The sequence below is a fragment of the Pelecanus crispus genome, chromosome 15 (assembly GCF_030463565.1).
Source record: "Pelecanus crispus isolate bPelCri1 chromosome 15, bPelCri1.pri, whole genome shotgun sequence".
Taxonomy (NCBI): Eukaryota; Metazoa; Chordata; class Aves; order Pelecaniformes; family Pelecanidae; genus Pelecanus; species Pelecanus crispus.
Window position 1 is genome coordinate 2,439,715 of NC_134657.1, and position 19,444 is coordinate 2,459,158.

A 19,444-nucleotide genomic window follows, 5' to 3' on the forward strand; every position below is an offset into this window, starting at 1 on the left:
GGTTGGCAAAGCCCTTTAAGATCACCCAGTCCAACCATCAACCCAACGCTGCCAAGGCCACCACTGAACCAGTTCAGGGTAGAGTCATAATTTTGTGTTTCCTGGCTTGGTGGCTGGATTATTTTTAATGAAAGTAAAAACTGGGAATCACTAAGGTTGGAAAGGATCTCTAAGATGATCAGTCCAACCATGCAACCATTGAACCGTTGAGGTTGGCAAAGCCCTTTAAGATCACCCAGTCCAACCATCAACCCAACGCTGCCAAGGCCACCACTGAACCAGTTCAGGGTAGAGTCATAATTTTGTGTTTCCTGGCTTGGTGGCTGGATTATTTTTAATGAAAGTAAAAACTGGGAATCATTAAGGTTGGAAAGGATCTCTAAGATCAGTCCAACCATGCAACCATTGAACCGTTGAGGTTGGCAAAGCCCTTTAAGATCATCCAGTCCAACCATCAACCCAACGCTGCCAAGGCCACCACTGAACCAGTTCAGGGTAGAGTCATAATTTCGTGTTTCCTGGCTTGGTGGCTGGATTATTTTTAATGAAAGTAAAAACTGGGAATCACTAAGGTTGGAAAGGATCTCTAAGATCAGTCCAACCATGCAACCATTGAACCGTTGAGGTTGGCAAAGCCCTTTAAGATCACCCAGTCCAACCATCAACCCAACACTGCCAAGGCCACCACTGAACCAGTTCAGGGTAGAGTCATAATTTTGTGTTTCCTGGCTTGGTGGCTGGATTATTTTTAATGAAAGTAAAAACTGGGAATCACTAAGGTTGGAAAGGATCTCTAAGATGATCAGTCCAACCATGCAACCATTGAACCGTTGAGGTTGGCAAAGCCCTTTAAGATCACCCAGTCCAACCATCAACCCAACGCTGCCAAGGCCACCACTGAACCAGTTCAGGGTAGAGTCATAATTTTGTGTTTCCTGGCTTGGTGGCTGGATTATTTTTAATGAAAGTAAAAACTGGGAATCATTAAGGTTGGAAAGGATCTCTAAGATCAGTCCAACCATGCAACCATTGAACCGTTGAGGTTGGCAAAGCCCTTTAAGATCATCCAGTCCAACCATCAACCCAACGCTGCCAAGGCCACCACTGAACCAGTTCAGGGTAGAGTCATAATTTTGTGTTTCCTGGCTTGGTGGCTGGATTATTTTTAATGAAAGTAAAAACTGGGAATCACTAAGGTTGGAAAGGATCTCTAAGATGATCAGTCCAACCATGCAACCATTGAACCGTTGAGGTTGGCAAAGCCCTTTAAGATCACCCAGTCCAACCATCAACCCAACGCTGCCAAGGCCACCACTGAACCAGTTCAGGGTAGAGTCATAATTTTGTGTTTCCTGGCTTGGTGGCTGGATTATTTTTAATGAAAGTAAAAACTGGGAATCATTAAGGTTGGAAAGGATCTCTAAGATCAGTCCAACCATGCAACCATTGAACCGTTGAGGTTGGCAAAGCCCTTTAAGATCATCCAGTCCAACCATCAACCCAACGCTGCCAAGGCCACCACTGAACCAGTTCAGGGTAGAGTCATAATTTCGTGTTTCCTGGCTTGGTGGCTGGATTATTTTTAATGAAAGTAAAAACTGGGAATCACTAAGGTTGGAAAGGATCTCTAAGATCAGTCCAACCATGCAACCATTGAACCGTTGAGGTTGGAAAAGCCCTTTAAGATCACCCAGTCCAACCATTAACCCAACACTGCCAAGGCCACCACTGAACCAATGAAGGGCAGAGTCATAATTTCATGTTTCCTGGCTTGCTGGCTGGATTATTTTTTAATGAAAGTAAAAACTGGGAATCACTAAGGTTGGAAAGGCCCTCTAAGATCATCCGTCCAACCATCACCCCAACACCCCCGTGCCCACTAAACCATGTCCCCAAGTGCCACCTCTGCCCGTTTTTTGAACCCCTCCAGGGATGGGGACTCCCCCACCTCTCTGGGCAGCCTGTTCCAGTGCTTGACCACTCTTTCTGTGAAGAAATTTTTCCTAAAATCCAATCTAAACCTCCCCTGGCGCTGCTGGAGGCCAGCCTACCACTAGTGCTTTATTGCTTTCCAGGCATAGACACTTTATATACGTATGCTGCATGCTGCTCTGCTATGCACAGAGTCTCTAGGCACTTAAAATATATATATTATATGTAAAAATTAGAGATATTATCTGTAATACATATATTTTATATGTAAAACGTATTTAATGTGATGTATCTCATGAGATATATCTCGTGCTGTATCATATGTGATAGAGCTCGTATCTCATAGCTTTCATTTGTGATATCTCTCATGTGTGATACATAGTTTATATGTACTATATATTTTACATCATATGTTTCACATGTAAACATATATTTTACATGTAAATATGTATTATTGGCTTAATTGGTTTAGCAGTGGGCTTGGCAGTGTTGGGTTAACGGTTGGGTTGGATGATCTTAAAGGTCTTTTCCAACCTAAACGAGTCTATGATTTTTTTTTTACATGTAAATATTTTATATATTTATAATATTTGTTTATATTATTTATAAATGTATATATTTAATATTCATATAACTTATATAACCAATATATCACATTTAAAATACATGTTTACATGTAAAAAATCTGGTTTATATGTTAGATTCTATACGCAAAATATATTTTATATGTAACATACATTTCTATGTTATATATTACATATAACATATACGGTATATTTTATGTGCAAAATATGTTTTATATGTAACATACATTTCTATGTTATATATTACATATAACATATGTGGTATATTTTATGTGCAAAATATGTTTTATATGTAACATACATTTCTATGTTATATATTACATATAACATATACGGTATATTTTATGTGCAAAATATGTTTTATATGTAACATACATTTCTATGTTATATATAACATACAACATGTGGTATATTTTATGTGCAAAATATGTTTTATATGTAACATACATTTCTATGTTATATATAACATGCGGTATATTTTATGTGCAAAATATGTTTTATAAGTAACATACACTTCTATGTTATATATAACATATGCGGTATATTTTATGTGCAAAATATGTTTTATAAGTAACATACACTTCTATGTTATATATAACATGTGCGGTATATTTTATGTGCAAAATATGTTTTATATGTAACATACATTTCTATGTTATATATAACATGTTATATTTTATACACAAAATATATCACACATGTCTATGTTATGTATGCTACGTAACGTACATGTTATGGATATGACACACGCACTGTATCACTCTTACGCGTTGCACACGTATTTTCGCACGCCTCCCCTGCGCCGCAGCGAGGGGCGCGGGGTGCAGCCCCCCACCCGTGCCGTGTCCCCTCCCGTGGCGCAGGTGGAGCGGGAGAAGCTGCGGGCGCAGGCGGCCTCGCCGGGGCTCCGGGCGCAGAGGGGCTGCTCGCCGGGCTCGGCCGAGCGGGAGCTGGCGGGGGCTCAGCACCGCCTCCGCCTGCTGCAGGTGGGTGCCCCCGGGCTCGCCCGCGGGGCTGGGTGCCGGCCGTGGCACCCCTGGGTGCTGCCCACCTGCTCCCTGCAGGTTTTGCTTGCAGCAGGATGGTGCTGGGCTCTTTTTTGGGGTGCTCGCCAGCTTGGGGAGGTGCTGCTGCTTGCAGCAGGATGGCGCTGGGCCCTTTTTTGGGGTGCTCGCCAGCTTGGGGAGGTGCTGGTGCTTGCAGCAGGATGGCGCTGGGCTCTTTTTTGGGGTGCTCGCCAGCTTGGGGAGGTGCTGCTGCTTGCAGCAGGATGGCGCTGGGCCCTTTTTTGGGGTGCTCGCCAGCTTGGGGAGGTGCTGGTGCTTGCAGCAGGATGGTGCTGGGCCCTTTTTTGGGGTGCTCGCCAGCTTGGGGAGGTGCTGGTGCTTGCAGCAGGATGGTGCTGGGCCCTTTTTTGGGCTCATCCCAGCTTGCCTTTGCTGGGAGGATGCTGGTGCTGGGCTCTTTTTTGGGCTCATTCCAGTTCCGGGAAGATGCTGCTGCTGGGATCTTTTTTTTGGGGTGCTTCCCAGCTTGGGGAGGTGCTGGCGCTTACACCAGGATGGTGCTGGGCTCTTCTTTGGGCTCATCCCAGTTCAGGGAAGATGCTGGCACTGGGATGGTGCTGGGCTCATCCCAGTTCAGGGAAGATGCTGGCACTGGGATGGTGCTGGGCTCATCCCAGTTCAGGGAAGATGCTGGCACTGGGATGGTGCTGGGCTCATCCCAGTTCAGGGAAGATGCTGCTGCTGGGATGGTGCTGGGCTCTTTTTTGGGGTGCTTCCCAGCTTGGGGAGGTGCTGGTGCTTACACCAGGATGGTGCTGGGCTCTTTTTGGGGGCTCATCCTGGTGCAGGAGAACGCTGGGGATGGTGCTGGGCTCTTTTTGGGGGCTCATCCTGGTGCAGGAGAACGCTGGGGAGGACGCTGGGCTCTTTTTGGGGCGCATCCTGGTGCAGGAGGATGCTGGGGAGGATGCTGGGGATGGTGCTGGGCTCTTTTTGGGGCTCATCCTGGTGCAGGAGGACGCTGGGGATGGTGCTGGGCTCTTTTTGGGGGCTCATCCTGGTGCAGGAGGACGCTGGGGATGGTGCTGGGCTCTTTTTGGGGCTCATCCTGGTGCAGGAGGACGCTGGGGATGGTGCTGGGCTCTTTTTGGGGGCTCATCCTGGTGCAGGAGGATGCTGGGGATGGTGCTGGGCTCTTTTTGGGGCTCATCCTGGTGCAGGAGGATGCTGGGGAGGACGCTGGGGGTGGTGCTGGGCTCTTTTTGGGGGCTCATCCTGGTGCAGGAGAACGCTGGGGATGGTGCTGGGCTCTTTTTGGGGCTCATCCTGGTGCAGGAGGACGCTGGGGATGGTGCTGGGCTCTTTTTGGGGGCTCATCCTGGTGCAGGAGGACGCTGGGGATGGTGCTGGGCTCTTTTTGGGGGCTCATCCTGGTGCAGGAGAACGCTGGGGAGAACGCTGGGGATGGTGCTGGGCTCTTTTTGGGGGCTCATCCTGGTGCAGGAGAATGCTGGGGATGGTGCTGGGCTCTTTTTGGGGGCTCATCCTGGTGCAGGAGGACGCTGGGGATGGTGCTGGGCTCTTTTTGGGGGCTCATCCTGGTGCAGGAGAATGCTGGGGATGGTGCTGGGCTCTTTTTGGGGGCTCATCCTGGTGCAGGAGAATGCTGGGGATGGTGCTGGGCTCTTTTTGGGGGCTCATCCTGGTGCAGGAGAATGCTGGGGATGGTGCTGGGCTCTTTTTGGGGGCTCATCCTGGTGCAGGAGGACGCTGGGGATGGTGCTGGGCTCTTTTTGGGGCTCTTCCCACCCTGGGGCCCACCGATGCCCAGTTTTGGGGTGACAGCCCCCACCCCCCACCCCCCCCAGGCGCAGGTGTCGGCGCTGGAGCACCCATCGTCACCGGAGCACCCAGTGTCGCCAGGGCACCCAGTGTCGCCAGGGCACCCAGTGTCACCGGAGCTGCAGCGGGAGCTGGCCCGCCTGCGCGTCCGCGGCCCGGAGGAGCAGGTGACACCCGGGGGGGTGACCCCGGGGGGGGGGGGGGGTGACCCCAAGGGTGTGACCCCAGGGGGGGTGACCCCAGTGGGGGGGTGACCCCAGGGGGAGGTGACCCCGGGGGGGGGGGGTGACCCCAGGGAGGGTGACCCCAGTGGGGGGGTGACCCCAGGGGGAGGTGACCCCAGGGAGGGTGACCCCGGGGAGGGTGACCCCGGGGGGGGGGTGACCCCAGGGGGAGGTGACCCCGGGGGGGGGGGTGACCCCGGGGGGGAGGTGACCCCGGGGGGGGGGTGACCCCAGGGAGGGTGACCCCAGTGGGGGGGTGACCCCAGGGGGAGGTGACCCCAGGGAGGGTGACCCCGGGGAGGGTGACCCCGGGGGGGAGGTGACCCCAGGGAGGGTGACCCCGGGGGGGGGTGACCCCGGGGGGGAGGTGACCCCAGGGAGGGTGACCCCGGGGAGGGTGACCCCGGGGGGGGGGTGACCCCAGTGGGGGGGTGACCCCAGGGGGAGGTGACCCCAGGGAAGGTGACCCCAGGGAAAGGTGACCTCAGGGGGGGTGACCCCAGGGAGGGGACCCCAGGGGGAGGTGACCCCGAGGGGGGGGGGGAAGGCCCGGGGTGGGGGGGGGTGACCCTGGGGGAAGGTGACCCCAGGGAGGTGACCCCAGGGAGGGGACCTCGGGGGGGGGTGACCCCAGGGTGCCCCCCCCACCCCCTCCCCCTCTCCCTCCCCAGGTGCCGCAGCCGCCCCCTGCCCCCCGCAGCGCGTAGGGCCCGCAGCCCCCGCAGCCCCCGCAGCCCCCGCAGCCGGCGGGGGGGGGCCCGAGAAGCCCCCAGCCCCCGCCCCGCCTCCCGCCGCCCTCTGCACCCCGAAAAGCCGCGCGCCCCGCCAGCCGCCGCTCGCCCGTTTCGGCCCCAGGCTGGGGCCCAGCGGGCGGCTGGCACCCTATTTTTCTAATTTTTAACCAAAAAATTTGGAAATAATCTTTTTTTAGCCGCAGGCCAGCCCTGCCTCCGCCCCGGATTTATTCCCCGCGCGCCCGCCGCTGCCCACATCCCAGCTTTTCCCCGTTTTCCCCCTTTTTCCAACAAAAGGGGGGGCGGGGGGCTGGGGCTGGCCTCGGCCGGCAGCGGGGTTTTATCGTTGCCAATAAATGGGGGTAAACCCCCCGGGGGGGAGGGGGTGCCCGAAGGGGGGGCGTCGGGGCACCAGGGTTGATCCAGGCCCCTGAACAATAATAAAAAATTAATAAAACATTAATGAAAATTAAGAAAAACTTAAGAGAAATTTAAGAAAAATTTAAGAAAAAATTTAAGAAAAAATTAAGAAAAAATTAAGAAAAAAAATTGAAAAATTTAAGAAAAAATTAAGAAAAAAAATTTGAAAAATTTAAGAAAAATTTAAGAAAAAATTAAGAAAAAAATTTGAAAAATTTAAGAAAAATTTAAGAAAAAAAATTTGAAAAATTTAAGAAAAATTTAAGAAAAAATTAAGAAAAAAATTTGAAAAATTTAAGAAAAAATTAAGAAGAATTTAAGAAAAAATTTAAGAAAAAATTAAGAAAAAATTAAGAAAAAATTAAGAAAAAATTTGAAAAATTTAAGAAAAATTTAAGAAAAATTTAAGAAAAATTTAAGAAAAAATTTAAGAAAAAATTAAGAAAAAATTGAAAAATTTAAGAAAAATTTAAGAAAAATTAAAAAAATTGAAAAATTTAAGAAAAAATTAAGAAAAAAGAAAAAAAATTGAAAAAAATTTTGGAAAACTTAAGAAAAAAATTAAGAAAAACTTAGGAAAAAATTAAGAAAAATAACTTAAAAATAATATAAAGAGTAATAAAATTAATAAAAAGAATAAAGATAATAGAAAGTAATAAAAATAATAAAAATAAAGATAATAAAAAGTAATAAAAAATAAAAAGAATAAAGATAATAAAAAGTAATACAATTAATAAAATGAATAAAAATAACAAAGCTAATAAAAGCAATAGCATTAACAATAAAAAATTAATAAAAATGATTACAAATAAAATAACTACTATTTTATTTTTGTTATTTTATTTTTAAGTAACTTAAAAATTTAAAATTTAATAATTTAAAAATTTAAAATCATTAAAATATTGAAATAAAAATGTAAAAAGAACATTAATGGAAAATAATAATAAATAATAATGAAAAATAATTGAAAATTAATGACTAAAAAGGTGCTAATAAAGCTACCAACGAGCTAGAGCACACTGCCATAAGGCAGCACCCGCAGCGAGCCCTGTGGCTAGGGTGGCGGCGCTGGAGGGGAGCGGCAGGGCTGGCGTTTGGGGGTGCTGCCCCCCTCCCGGCCCCGCGCACGCCAACGCCGCCCGTTATCCCTATAGGAGCCCATAGGAGCCGGGCGGTCGCCTAAAGCTGAACCCCTGGGGAACGGGGGGGGGACACCCCAAAATGCCCCCAGCGTGAGGGCAGCGGGGGCGTCCCGGGGGCGTGGGGCCACCCCGAACGGCGGTGCCAGGCGGGCAGCGCTGCAGCACAGCGACCGCGGGCCATAAGGAGCTATAGGAGCTGCGCCGTATGGAGCGCTGCCCGCTGCAGCACCGCCTGCGGCGTGCGAGACCTGCACCCTGCGCCCGCTGCGCCGGGGGAGCTGCGCGGAAGGAGCTGCACAGCATACAGCTGCACCCTATATATATATATGTATCAGCGTGCACAACATACAGCCGCACCCTATATATATATATGTATCAGCATGCACAACATACAGCCACACCCTACATATGTATGTATCAGTATGCACAATATACAGCCGCACCCTATATATATATGTATCAGTATGCACAACATACAGCCACACCCTATACATATATGTATCAGCATGCACAACATACAGCCGCACCCTATACGTATATGTATCAGCATGCACAACATACAGCCGCACCCTATACATATATGTATCAGTATGCACAACATACAGCCACACCCTATACATATATGTATCAGCATGCACAACATACAGCCGCACCCTATACATATATGTATCAGCATGCACAACATACAGCTGCACCCTATACATATATGTATCAGTATGCACAACATACAGCCGCACCCTATATATATATATGTATCAGCATGCACAACATACAGCCGCACCCTATACATATATGTATCAGCATGCACAACATACAGCCGCACCCTATATATATATGTATCAGTATGCACAACATACAGCTGCGCATATGTATCAGTATGCACAACATACAGCTGCACCCTGTATAGCTCAGTATGCACAATATACAGCTGCACACATATATAATCAGTATGCACAACATACAGCTGCACCCTATATAGCTCAGTACACACAATATAGAGCTGCACCCTATATATATGTATCAGTACGCACAATATAGAGCTGCACCCTATATATATAATCAGTATGCACAATGTAGAGCTGCACCCTACATATATATGTATCAGTACGCACAATATAGAGCTGCACCCTATATATATATCAGTATGCACAATATAGAGCTGCACCCTATATATATATCAGTACGCACAATATAGAGCTGCACCCTATATATATATATCAGTATGCACAATATAGAGCTGCACCCTACATATATATGTATCAGTACGCACAATATAGAGCTGCACCCTATATATATATCAGTATGCACAATATAGAGCTGCACCCTATATATATATATCAGTATGCACAATATAAAGAGCTGCACCCTATATATATATATATCAGTATGCACAATATAGAGCTGCACCCTATATATATATATCAGTATGCACAATACAGAGCTGCACCCTATATATATACATCAGTATGCACAGCATAGAGCTGCACTCTTTATATCTACGCACAATACAGAGCTGCACCCTATATATATATATATCAGTATGCACAATATAGAGCTGCACACTCTCTCTCTATATCTACGCACAATATAGAGCTGCACCCTATGTAAGAGTATGCACAATAGAGCTGTACACTATATATATCATGCACAATATAGAGCTGCACACTATATATATCAGTATGCACAATATAGAGAGCTGCCCATTATATGAGAGCGCCACACACTATATATGCAAGCTGCATACTATATGAGAACAGCACCCTATATAAGAGAACGAGCTACTGAGCTGCGCGCTGTATGGGTTGCACACTATATGGGGGAACTGCATGCTGTATGAGAACTGCGCGCTACGAGAGCTGTATGAGAGCTATACGTGCTGTATGAGAGCGGCACGCTGTACGAGAGCTGCACGGTATATAAGAGCTGCACAGTATATGAGCTGCATGCTATATGAGAACTACACCCTATATAAGCTACATGCTGTGTAAGAACTGCATACTATGAGCTACACGCTATAGGAGAACCGCATGTTCTCTCTATGTGTTACATGCTATATGGGCTGCATGCTGAGCTACACGCTATATGGGAACTACACCCTATATAAGCTACATGCTGTGTAAGAGAACTGCATGCTATACGAGCTAGACGCCATGAGAACTACACCCTATATAAGCTACATGCTATGTAAGACAACTGCATGCTATACGAGCTAGACGCCATGAGAACTACACCCTATATAAACTATATGCTGTGTAAGAGAACTGCATGCTATACGAGCTAGACGCCATGAGAACTACACCCTATATAAGCTACATGCTGTGTAAGAGAACTGCATGCTATACGAGCTAGACGCCATGAGAACTACACCCTATATAAGCTACATGCTGTGTAAGAGAACTGCATGCTATACGAGCTAGACGCCATGAGAACTACACCCTATATAAGCTATATGCTATGTAAGAGAACCGCACGCTGTATGTGAGCTACACGCTATATAGGAGCTGCGCGCAATATAAGCGAGCTGCACACTGTATAAGAGCTGCATGCTATGTACGAGAGCTACACGCTATATGAGAGCTATGCGCTATATGAGCTGTGTGCTATAGATGAGCGCTACACGCTATATAAGAGCTGCACGCTATATGAGCGCTACACGCTGAGCTGCGCGCTATATACGAGCGTTACATACTATATACGAGCGCTACATGCTATATACGAGCACTACGTGCTATATGAGCTGCGTGCTATAGATGAGCGCTACACGCTATGTAAGAGCTGCACGCTATATACGAGCGCTACATGCTATATATGAGCACTATGCACTATATGAGCTGCGCACTATACGAGCGCTACACGCTGAGCTGCGCACTATATGAGCTGTGTGCTATAGATGAGGGCTACACACTATGAGAGCTGCATGCTATATACAAGCGCTACATGCTATATATGAGCGCTACATGCTATATGAGCTGCACGCTATAGACGAGTGTGAGTGCTACACGCTATATACGAGCACTACGCGCTCTATGAGCTGCGCACTATATATGAGCGCTACACGCTGAGAGCTGCACGCCATATACGAGCACTACACGCTATATACGAACACTACACGCTATATACGAGCACTACACGCCATATACGAGCGCTGCACGCTGAGCTGTGCACTATATATGAGTGCTGCAGAGAGCTGCATGCTATATATGAGCGCTACACCCTATGTAAGAGCTGCGTGCCATGAGCTACATGCTATATATGAGCACTGCATGCTATATGAGCTGCGTGCTATAGACGAGCTGCGTGCTATATACGAGCGCCATGTGCTATGTGAGCTGCACACTACAGACGAGCACTACATGCTCTTATTATATAAGCTGCATGCTATATATGAGCTACACGCTCTATGAGAGCTGCGTGCTATATACGAGTGCTACATGCTATGTAAGAGCTGCGTGCCATGAGAGCTACATGCTATATATGAGCGCTGCACGCTATGGCTGCGTGCTATATACAAGCACGACACGCTATATGAGCTGCGCGCTACAGACGAGCGCTACACGCTGTAAGAGCTGCGCGCTATAGACGAGCGCTACACGCTATAAGAGCTGCATGCTATATATGAGCGCTACACGCTATGAGAGCTGCGTGCTATAGATGAGCGCTACACGCTATAAGAGCTGCACGCTATAGACGAGCGCGACACGCTGTAAGAGCTGCGCGCTATAGACAAGCGCTACACGCTATAAGAGCTGCATGCTATATATGAGCGCTACACGCTATGAGAGCTGCGCGCTATAGACGAGCGCTACACGCTATATGAGCTGCGTGCTATAGATGAGCGCTACACGCTATGAGAGCTGCACGCTATAGACGTGCGCTACATGCTATATGAGAGCTGCGCGCTATAGACGAGCGCTACACACTATGTGAGAGCTGCGCGCTATAGACGAGTGCTACACGCTATGAGAGCTGCGCGCTATAGACGAGCGCTACACGCTATATGAGAGCTGCGCGCTATAGATGAGCGCTACACACTGTGAGCTGTGCGCTATAGACGAGCACTACACGCTATATGAGAGCTGCATGCTATAGACGAGCGCTACACGCTATATGAGAGCTGCACGCTATATATGAGCGCTACACGCTATATGAGAGCTGCGCACTATATATGAGCGCTACACGCTATAAGAGAGCTGTGCGCTATAGATGAGCGCTACACGCTATAGGAGCTGCGCGCTATAGACGAGCGCTATACGCTATGAGAGAGCTGCGCGCTATAGACGAGCGCTACACGCTATGAGAGCTGCGCGCTATAGAGGAGCGCTACACTCTGAGAGCTGTGCGCTATAGATGAGCGCTACACGCTATATGAGAGCTGCGCGCTATAGACGAGCACTACACGCTATGAGCTGCGTGCTATAGATGAGCGCTACACGCTATATGAGAGCCGCGCGCTATATATGAGCGCTACACTCTATGAGAACTGCGCGCTATATATGAGCACTACACACTATATGAGAGCTGCGCGCTATAGACGAGCGCTACACGCTATATGAGAGCTGCACCCTATATATGAGCGCTACACGCTATACGAGAGCTGCGCGCTATATATGAGCGCTACACGCTATAAGAGCTGCGCGCTATAGACGAGCGCTACACGCTGTAAGAGCTGCGCGCTATACACGAGCGCTACACGCTATGAGAGCTGCGCACTATAGATGAGCGCTACACGCTATGAGAGCTGCGCGCTATAGAGGAGCACTACACGCTATAAGAGCTGCACGCTATAGACGAGCGCTACACGCTATATGAGCTGCGCGCTATAGACGAGTGCTACACGCTGTAAGAGCTGTGCGCTATATATGAGCGGTACATGCTATATGAGAGCTGCATGCTATAGATGAGCGCTACACGCTATAAGAGAGCTGTGCGCTATAGATGAGCGCTACACGCTATAAGAGAGCTGTGCACTATAGATGAGCGCTACACGCTATAAGAGCTGCGCGCTATAGACGAGCGCTACACGCTATGAGAGCTGCGCGCTATAGATGAGCACTACACTCTATGAGAGCTGCGCGCTATAGACGAGCGCTACACGCTATATGAGAGCTGCACACTATAGACGAGCGCTACACGCTATATGAGAGCTGTGCGCTATAGACGAGCACTACACGCTATGAGCTGCGCGCTATAGACGAGCGCTACACGCTATATGAGAGCTGCACCCTATAGACGAGCGCTACACGCTATTTGAGAGCTGCGCGCTATATATGAGCGCTACGCACTATGTGAGAGCTGCGCGCTATAGACGAGCGCTACATGCTATATGAGAGCTGCACACTATAGACGAGCGCTACACGCTATATGAGAGCTGTGCACTATAGATGAGCGCTACACGCTATAAGAGCTGCGCGCTATAGACGAGCGCTACACGCTATGAGAGCTGCGCGCTATAGATGAGCACTACACTCTATGAGAGCTGCGCGCTATAGACGAGCGCTACACGCTATATGAGAGCTGCACACTATAGACGAGCGCTACACGCTATATGAGAGCTGTGCGCTATAGACGAGCACTACACGCTATGAGCTGCGCGCTATAGACGAGCGCTACACGCTATATGAGAGCTGCACCCTATAGACGAGCGCTACACGCTATTTGAGAGCTGCGCGCTATATATGAGCGCTACGCACTATGTGAGAGCTGCGCGCTATAGACGAGCGCTACATGCTATATGAGAGCTGCACACTATAGACGAGCGCTACACGCTATATGAGAGCTGTGCGCTATAGACGAGCACTACACGCTATGAGCTGCGCGCTATAGACGAGCGCTACACGCTATATGAGAGCTGCACCCTATAGACGAGCGCTACACGCTATTTGAGAGCTGCGCGCTATATATGAGCGCTACACTCTATGAGAGCTGCGCGCTATATATGAGCACTACACACTATATGAGAGCTGCGCGCTATAGATGAGCGCTACACGCTATATGAGAGCTGCACCCTATATATGAGCGCTACACACTATACGAGAGCTGCGCACTATATATGAGCGCTACACGCTATGAGAGCTGCGCGCTATATATGAGCGCTACACGCTATGAGAGCTGCGCGCTATAGACGAGCGCTACACGCTATATGAGCTGCGCACTATAGACGAGCGCTACACGCTATATGAACTGCGCACTATAGACGAGCGCTACGGTACACAATTTCCTATAAGAGACCTGGGGAAACTCCCCAGGCCGAAGCCCTAAAGCCCCCACTATGTCCCATAAGTGAGGCAGACCCCGCCCTCCACCCCCCTTTCTATAGGGGAACCCCAGCCCCGAGCACCTGAACGCAGCAGGACGGCGGCAGGGACCCCCCCTCCGCCCTTCTCTATAGGGGAAGGGGGCAGCGCCCCAAAATCCAGCCCCTAAACACCCATTATTTTCTGGAAGAGACTCAGGAATTTGCCCCGAACACCTATACGCCACACGTTTTTCTATAAGGACCCCCCTGAATTAAGCCCCCTCCAAGCTGCGCTATTTCCCCCCAAAACTGCCCCCAGATCGGCCATTGCGCAACCCCCGAACACCCTGAAGCACCCCAAAAATCATCGCCCACCGCCCCTCCTCCTGCGCCCAGGGCTGGATGGCCAGGAACCGCTGAAATCACCAGAACCCCCCCGAGCAATCACCCCCCCCCCCCCCCCCGCAAAAAAAAAAAATCAGAAAAGCTCTCGAAAATCAGATTTCCCACGCAAAAAACCAACTTGGAACCCCCCCCGAAAGTCAGAACCCCCCCCCAAAAAAAATCAGAATCCCTCCCAAAAAATCAGAATCCCCCCCCCCCAAAATCGGAAACCCCCCCAAAAAAACGAGTCGGGAGCCGCAGCGATCCTTACACTTTATCTCTTGGATACTCTACGTAGAAAACGGGGCGGCGGGGGCTCGCACCGCTCCCCCTGTACAATATAATAAAGAAAGTAATAAAAATAATCCCCCCCCTTTTTTTTTTTTTAATTATGTGCACAAAAAAATGGACCTTTTTTTTTTTTTATGCTCTTTCATGCACGGTTTCTTTAGCACCACGGTGAGGATCCGGGAGCGGGACGGGTACCCGGGAGAGGAGGACGGGAAGGGGTTGGGATCCCGGGATGCGGCCGACGAAGGGGGGTCCCCTCTGGCTCAGCACCCGCCGCAGCTGCGGGCGCAGGATGCGACCACGGTTTGGCAGAGCCCGCTGGTGGCCATCACCCCGCACTTGGAAAACTTGTCGCGGCAGAGATCGGCTGCGGGATAGCGGGAAAGGAAAAAAAAAACAAAATATCCGCGGATGTTGGAAAAACAGGGAGAAAAGCAGCGAGGGACCCCCCCCCAGCCCATGGGGACGGGATGATGCTGCAAGGAGCCCCCCCAAAATGGATCCCAGTTTGCTCTCCTGGTTGCATAGCGATGCCGGAGCAACTTTCTTTGGTGGCTGGGATTTTTTTTTTTTCCACCCCCAGCGTGGGAAAAGGGGTGACTCGGATGGGGACAACCCCAATTTGGGGTGCACCCCCCCCCCGCCCCTTACCTCGCAGCAGCTCTTCGTGGGCGCACACGGTGCGGACGCAGATCTCCTTGTTGATCACGTAAACCCGGCGGAGGCTGGATGTGGGAGCGGGGTGAAAAAAGATGGGGAGGGGGTTAGCTGCAAAAGCAGAGGGGCTCCCCCAAAACATGGGGGGGGGGGGGTTCGGGGAAGCTCCCCCCGCCCCGCGCTCGCCTGTAGAAGCAGATCTCGTTCAGGCACTGCTTGCAGGGCTTGTGCACGGAGTAGAGCCTGGTGCAGGGGTACTGCTCCTCCCGGCAGTCTGCGAGGAGAAAAGGTGTCGGCCGGGGGTCCGGGAAACGCGTGCCGGGAGGCCTGACGCCCGGGGATGGGCTTGGCACCCCGCTCGACGCCTTCCCCGCCACCCACCCGCATTTTCGCTGCGGGTGCGAGGACGCCGGCGCATCCTCACCCCAGCCGGGCTAAAAGGGAGGATGAACCCCCCCGCCCCGGGGACGAGCACTCACCGAGGGGTCCTGGCTCCGTGGGCTCGGTCTCGGGGGCAGCAGCTGCGGGGAGAGGAAATTTAGGGGGGGAGCAAAAGCATCCCGCTGCCCCTTCCCCGGGTTTTAGGGCCGGAGCATCCTTAGGCTGGCGCCCGTGACGCTGCACGGGGAGCACGGCTGGGCGGAGGGTGCAGGGGAAGGACGGGGACCCCCAGCCCCGGGGTGGGGAGGGGGCCGGCGGCTGCCACCCACCTGGGGTCGGGGCCGGGACGATTTCCTGCTGGGATTGCTGCTGGGACTGGTACCGAAACTGCTCCTCGGGGGCACGGGGGGTGACATCTGCGAGGAGAGAGACGGTGCGGGCACAGCCCAAAACCCTGCCCCTCTCCCCCGCCCCATCCCGGCATCCCGCAGGGGAAGCGCTTACCGTGATAGTCGTAGTAATCCTGAATTTCTGGGGAATAAAACAGAAAACAGAGCGGAGGCTGAGGATGCGTTTTAGGGATCAAACACAGCCCTATCGGGGCCGGGGCTCGGCAACGAGCTCCCAAAACGCTGCAGCCGGGGCTGAGCGATGGGAACGCACCCTCCAGCCTCCTCAGGAATGAACCTGCGCAACATCCCACCAGGGATTTTTTTTTTTTTTAAGCTTAATAAAGGCTTAATAAATAATTGGCAGCGCGAGGAAGGGGGAAGGAGAGGCACGTGTATAAGGGGGGAGACGGGAAGGTGTTAGGAGGAGGTTGGAAATTTAAGGGGTAGGAGGAAAAGGATGGAGCGACGAGTATCGGAGCGGAACGAGGCGTCAGACTGACGCGTATTTGGCCAGAGAAAGCCAAAAAAAAAAAAAAAAAAAAAAAGACAGGAAAAAGAGGAGGGAGAGAGGTGGGCAAAGGCTCTCCCAGTTCAGGGTGCTCTAACCTGATTGCTGGTCGTACTGGGAATATTGCACCGGCTCGGGGTAGGTGATGCCTTCAAACCTGCTGTACTGTCCCTGGACCAGGAGCGCTGCTGGGGAGACAGGCGAGGGCAGAGGCATCACCCCAAGGGGCTCGGCCGCCCCCATTCCGGGGATTCGGGGGTCCCTGCTCTGCCTCCACCTCCCCAGCTTCACATCGTCCCCCAAAATATCGTCCCCGAGCTGTCCTCAAGCAGGGGCACGACGCCCGGAGAAGAGCAGGGAGAGGAGAGCGGGATGCTCGCCGACGGCGGACCAGCACCAGCCCGGCATTCCTACGTTATCCGGGTGCAGCCGGCGATGATCCCGGGTGATCCCGATGCCTTGCAGCAGCCGGGTACCACAACCCCACCCGCAGAAGCATCCAGCTGGCCCCAGCGATGCTCCCGATGCGCCGGGGGACCAGAGCACCCCCTGCACCCCTCGCAGACGCCCTGCGAGCTAATCCCGCCACGGATCCGGGGGGGAAACTGGGATTCAAACCGCATGAGCCGGCGGGATCACGCAGGCAGGACGCTTCGGGGGGGGCGGATCAGGTCTCCCCCCACCCCCGGGGCACGGCAAGGACCCATCCCCGGGACACGCCGCGATGCCCCGCGCTCCGTCCAGCCGCCGCATCCTTGCGAGGGGCAGCATCCGTGAGGAAAGCTCCGCCGGGAACGATGCCGGGAAAGGATTATCTTTCCTGCCCGCTACCCCCCGCGCTGCCCCTGCCTTCTCCGGGGCTCCCTCGGCCTCGCCTGCTTAATGTTTTCCATCTGCTCGCTGGCCTTTGTGCCAAGCTGGTTTCGCCCAAAGTTTTCCTGGCTCCAGGCTCCCGGCTTCGTCGCCTCCCTCCTCGTTTCCATCCCGCCTTTGCCAGCCCCCCCGGGGGGTTGCAAATATAATTTTTCTGGATGTCAGCCCGCTCCCGAGGTGCCCATTTTATGCCACCCCATGGTGCCACCTCGATGCCCCCGAAGCGGGAGGGACTCGCTTGGTGCCAGACCCCTCGCACCCTCCGTGCCCCCCCAAACCTCGAGCCAGCCCCAGCCTAAATACGAGCCTCCGCTGGGGGTTCGGGTTAATTTTGGGGTGTAACAGGCGATGAGGTGGTCTGCCCCAGGTGGGTGCAGGCACCCGAGCGTCAGCGGGGGCGGCGGCCGGCTTTTGGGGTTTGACGGGGCGTCAGCTCGCCTCGGGGACCCCCGGGGAGGGGCACTCACCTGGCAGACACAGCAAGAAGAGCCCCACCGCTCTCATCCTGACAGCAGCGACGGAGGAGCAGCGCGGGCCGGGATGCAGCCGGAGGAGTCTGGATGGGGCAGAGGGAAACACAGAGGGGTCAGCGGAGGCGGGGAGGGGGGATGCGGACCCCCGAAATCCTCGGTTCCCCACCCAGCGGCCCCTCTCTGCCCCCCGCCGCATGATGCCCCTCGCATCTCTGCCTGAGATGCCCCCAGGGGCTGGCTGGGAAAAAAAAAAAAAAAACCCAAAACCACCAACCCCCCAAAAAACAAACCCCAAACCCTAAAAAAAAATCATGAAACTTCCCCCAAAAAGGCAGGCTGGGCTTCCCGCCCCGACCGCACGCTCCCGGGGGGAATTGCAAGGACCAAGCCCTGAAATATCCCGTGGCAGGATGAGAAATGCCGGGAGATGAGAAATGCCGGGATGTCTGAATCACTGCCCTGGGGGGGACAGCTGGACCCCCCCGGCGATAACAGACCCACGAGCCGGAGGTTTGGGGCTTCTTTCCCGGGGGTTTCAGCCCCGCTCCTTGGCAAAAGGGTTTATTCTGGGGGTCCCCGCCGGCGGGGGACGCTGCGTTTGCTCAGGCATCCCCTAAATCCAAGGGGATGTGGAGATTTGGGGAGGGAAAAACCGCTTTCAAGAAAAAAAAAAAAAAAAAAAAAAATCCCGCGCCGGCGCTGGAGTTTGGCAGCCTTGGGCGCTCGCGGCTCTCCGGCGCTTTCCAAGCGGCGATTTGCATGTCGAGCGTCTGCCTTCCCCGGCGGGGACACGGGCCAAGGCCGGCTGTGCCGCCGGTGCGCCGGGCCCCTTCCCCGGCGCGGGCTGGCAGGGACGCCGGCTGCCCTTCCCCCTCGTCCCAAAGCAGCTCCGGGGGGAAAATGGGAAGGAAAAAAAGAAAAAAAGAGAGAAATTCTCCCCCAAAAACTCCTTCGGAATCCAACCGAACACATCTGGCTGTTGGGGATAAAGCACGTCGGCGTATTCCCGGCACGCCGAGATGCCGCCGGGATGGAGGATCCCTCCTGGCACCCCCGGCTCTGCTGCTGGAGCGGGGGAAACTGAGGCACAGAGCGTGGCACCTTCCAGCCGCCATGGCCTGCACCGTCCCCAGAGCGTGGCACCTTCCATCTGCCATGGCCTGCACCGTCCCCAGAGCGTGGCACCTTCCAGCCGCCATGGCCTGCACCGTCCCCAGAGCGTGGCACCTTCCATCTGCCATGGCCTGCACCGTCCCCAGAGCGTGGCACCTTCCAGCCGCCATGACCTGCACTGTCCCCAGAGCGTGGCACCTTCCAGCCGCCATGACCTGCACCGTCCCCAGAGCGTGGCACCTTCCATCTGCC

General features: G+C 52.3%; 2 protein-coding genes across 2 annotated transcripts in view; one reads left to right on the forward strand and one right to left on the reverse strand.

Annotated features, from left to right (window-relative positions):
* The window catches only part of CROCC (ciliary rootlet coiled-coil, rootletin), a 44,190-nt gene extending 37,894 nt beyond the window's left edge, over positions 1-6,296 (forward strand). Inside the window, 3 exon segments of the mRNA XM_075721722.1 lie at positions 3,380-3,502; positions 5,392-5,532; positions 6,261-6,296. Coding sequence (XP_075577837.1) covers positions 3,380-3,502; positions 5,392-5,532; positions 6,261-6,296 — 300 coding nt within the window.
* An 8,762-nt stretch (positions 6,297-15,058) lies between these two features.
* Positions 15,059-18,110, reverse strand: MFAP2 (microfibril associated protein 2). The gene is made up of 8 exons (XM_075721621.1): positions 18,074-18,110; positions 16,832-16,918; positions 16,338-16,364; positions 16,163-16,249; positions 15,932-15,973; positions 15,639-15,726; positions 15,447-15,520; positions 15,059-15,162 (listed from the first exon to the last, which is right to left on the reverse strand). Exons 1-8 carry the CDS (start codon positions 18,108-18,110, stop codon positions 15,059-15,061), a joined length of 546 nt encoding a protein of 181 aa, XP_075577736.1.
* Between the last annotated feature and the right edge of the window lie 1,334 nt (positions 18,111-19,444).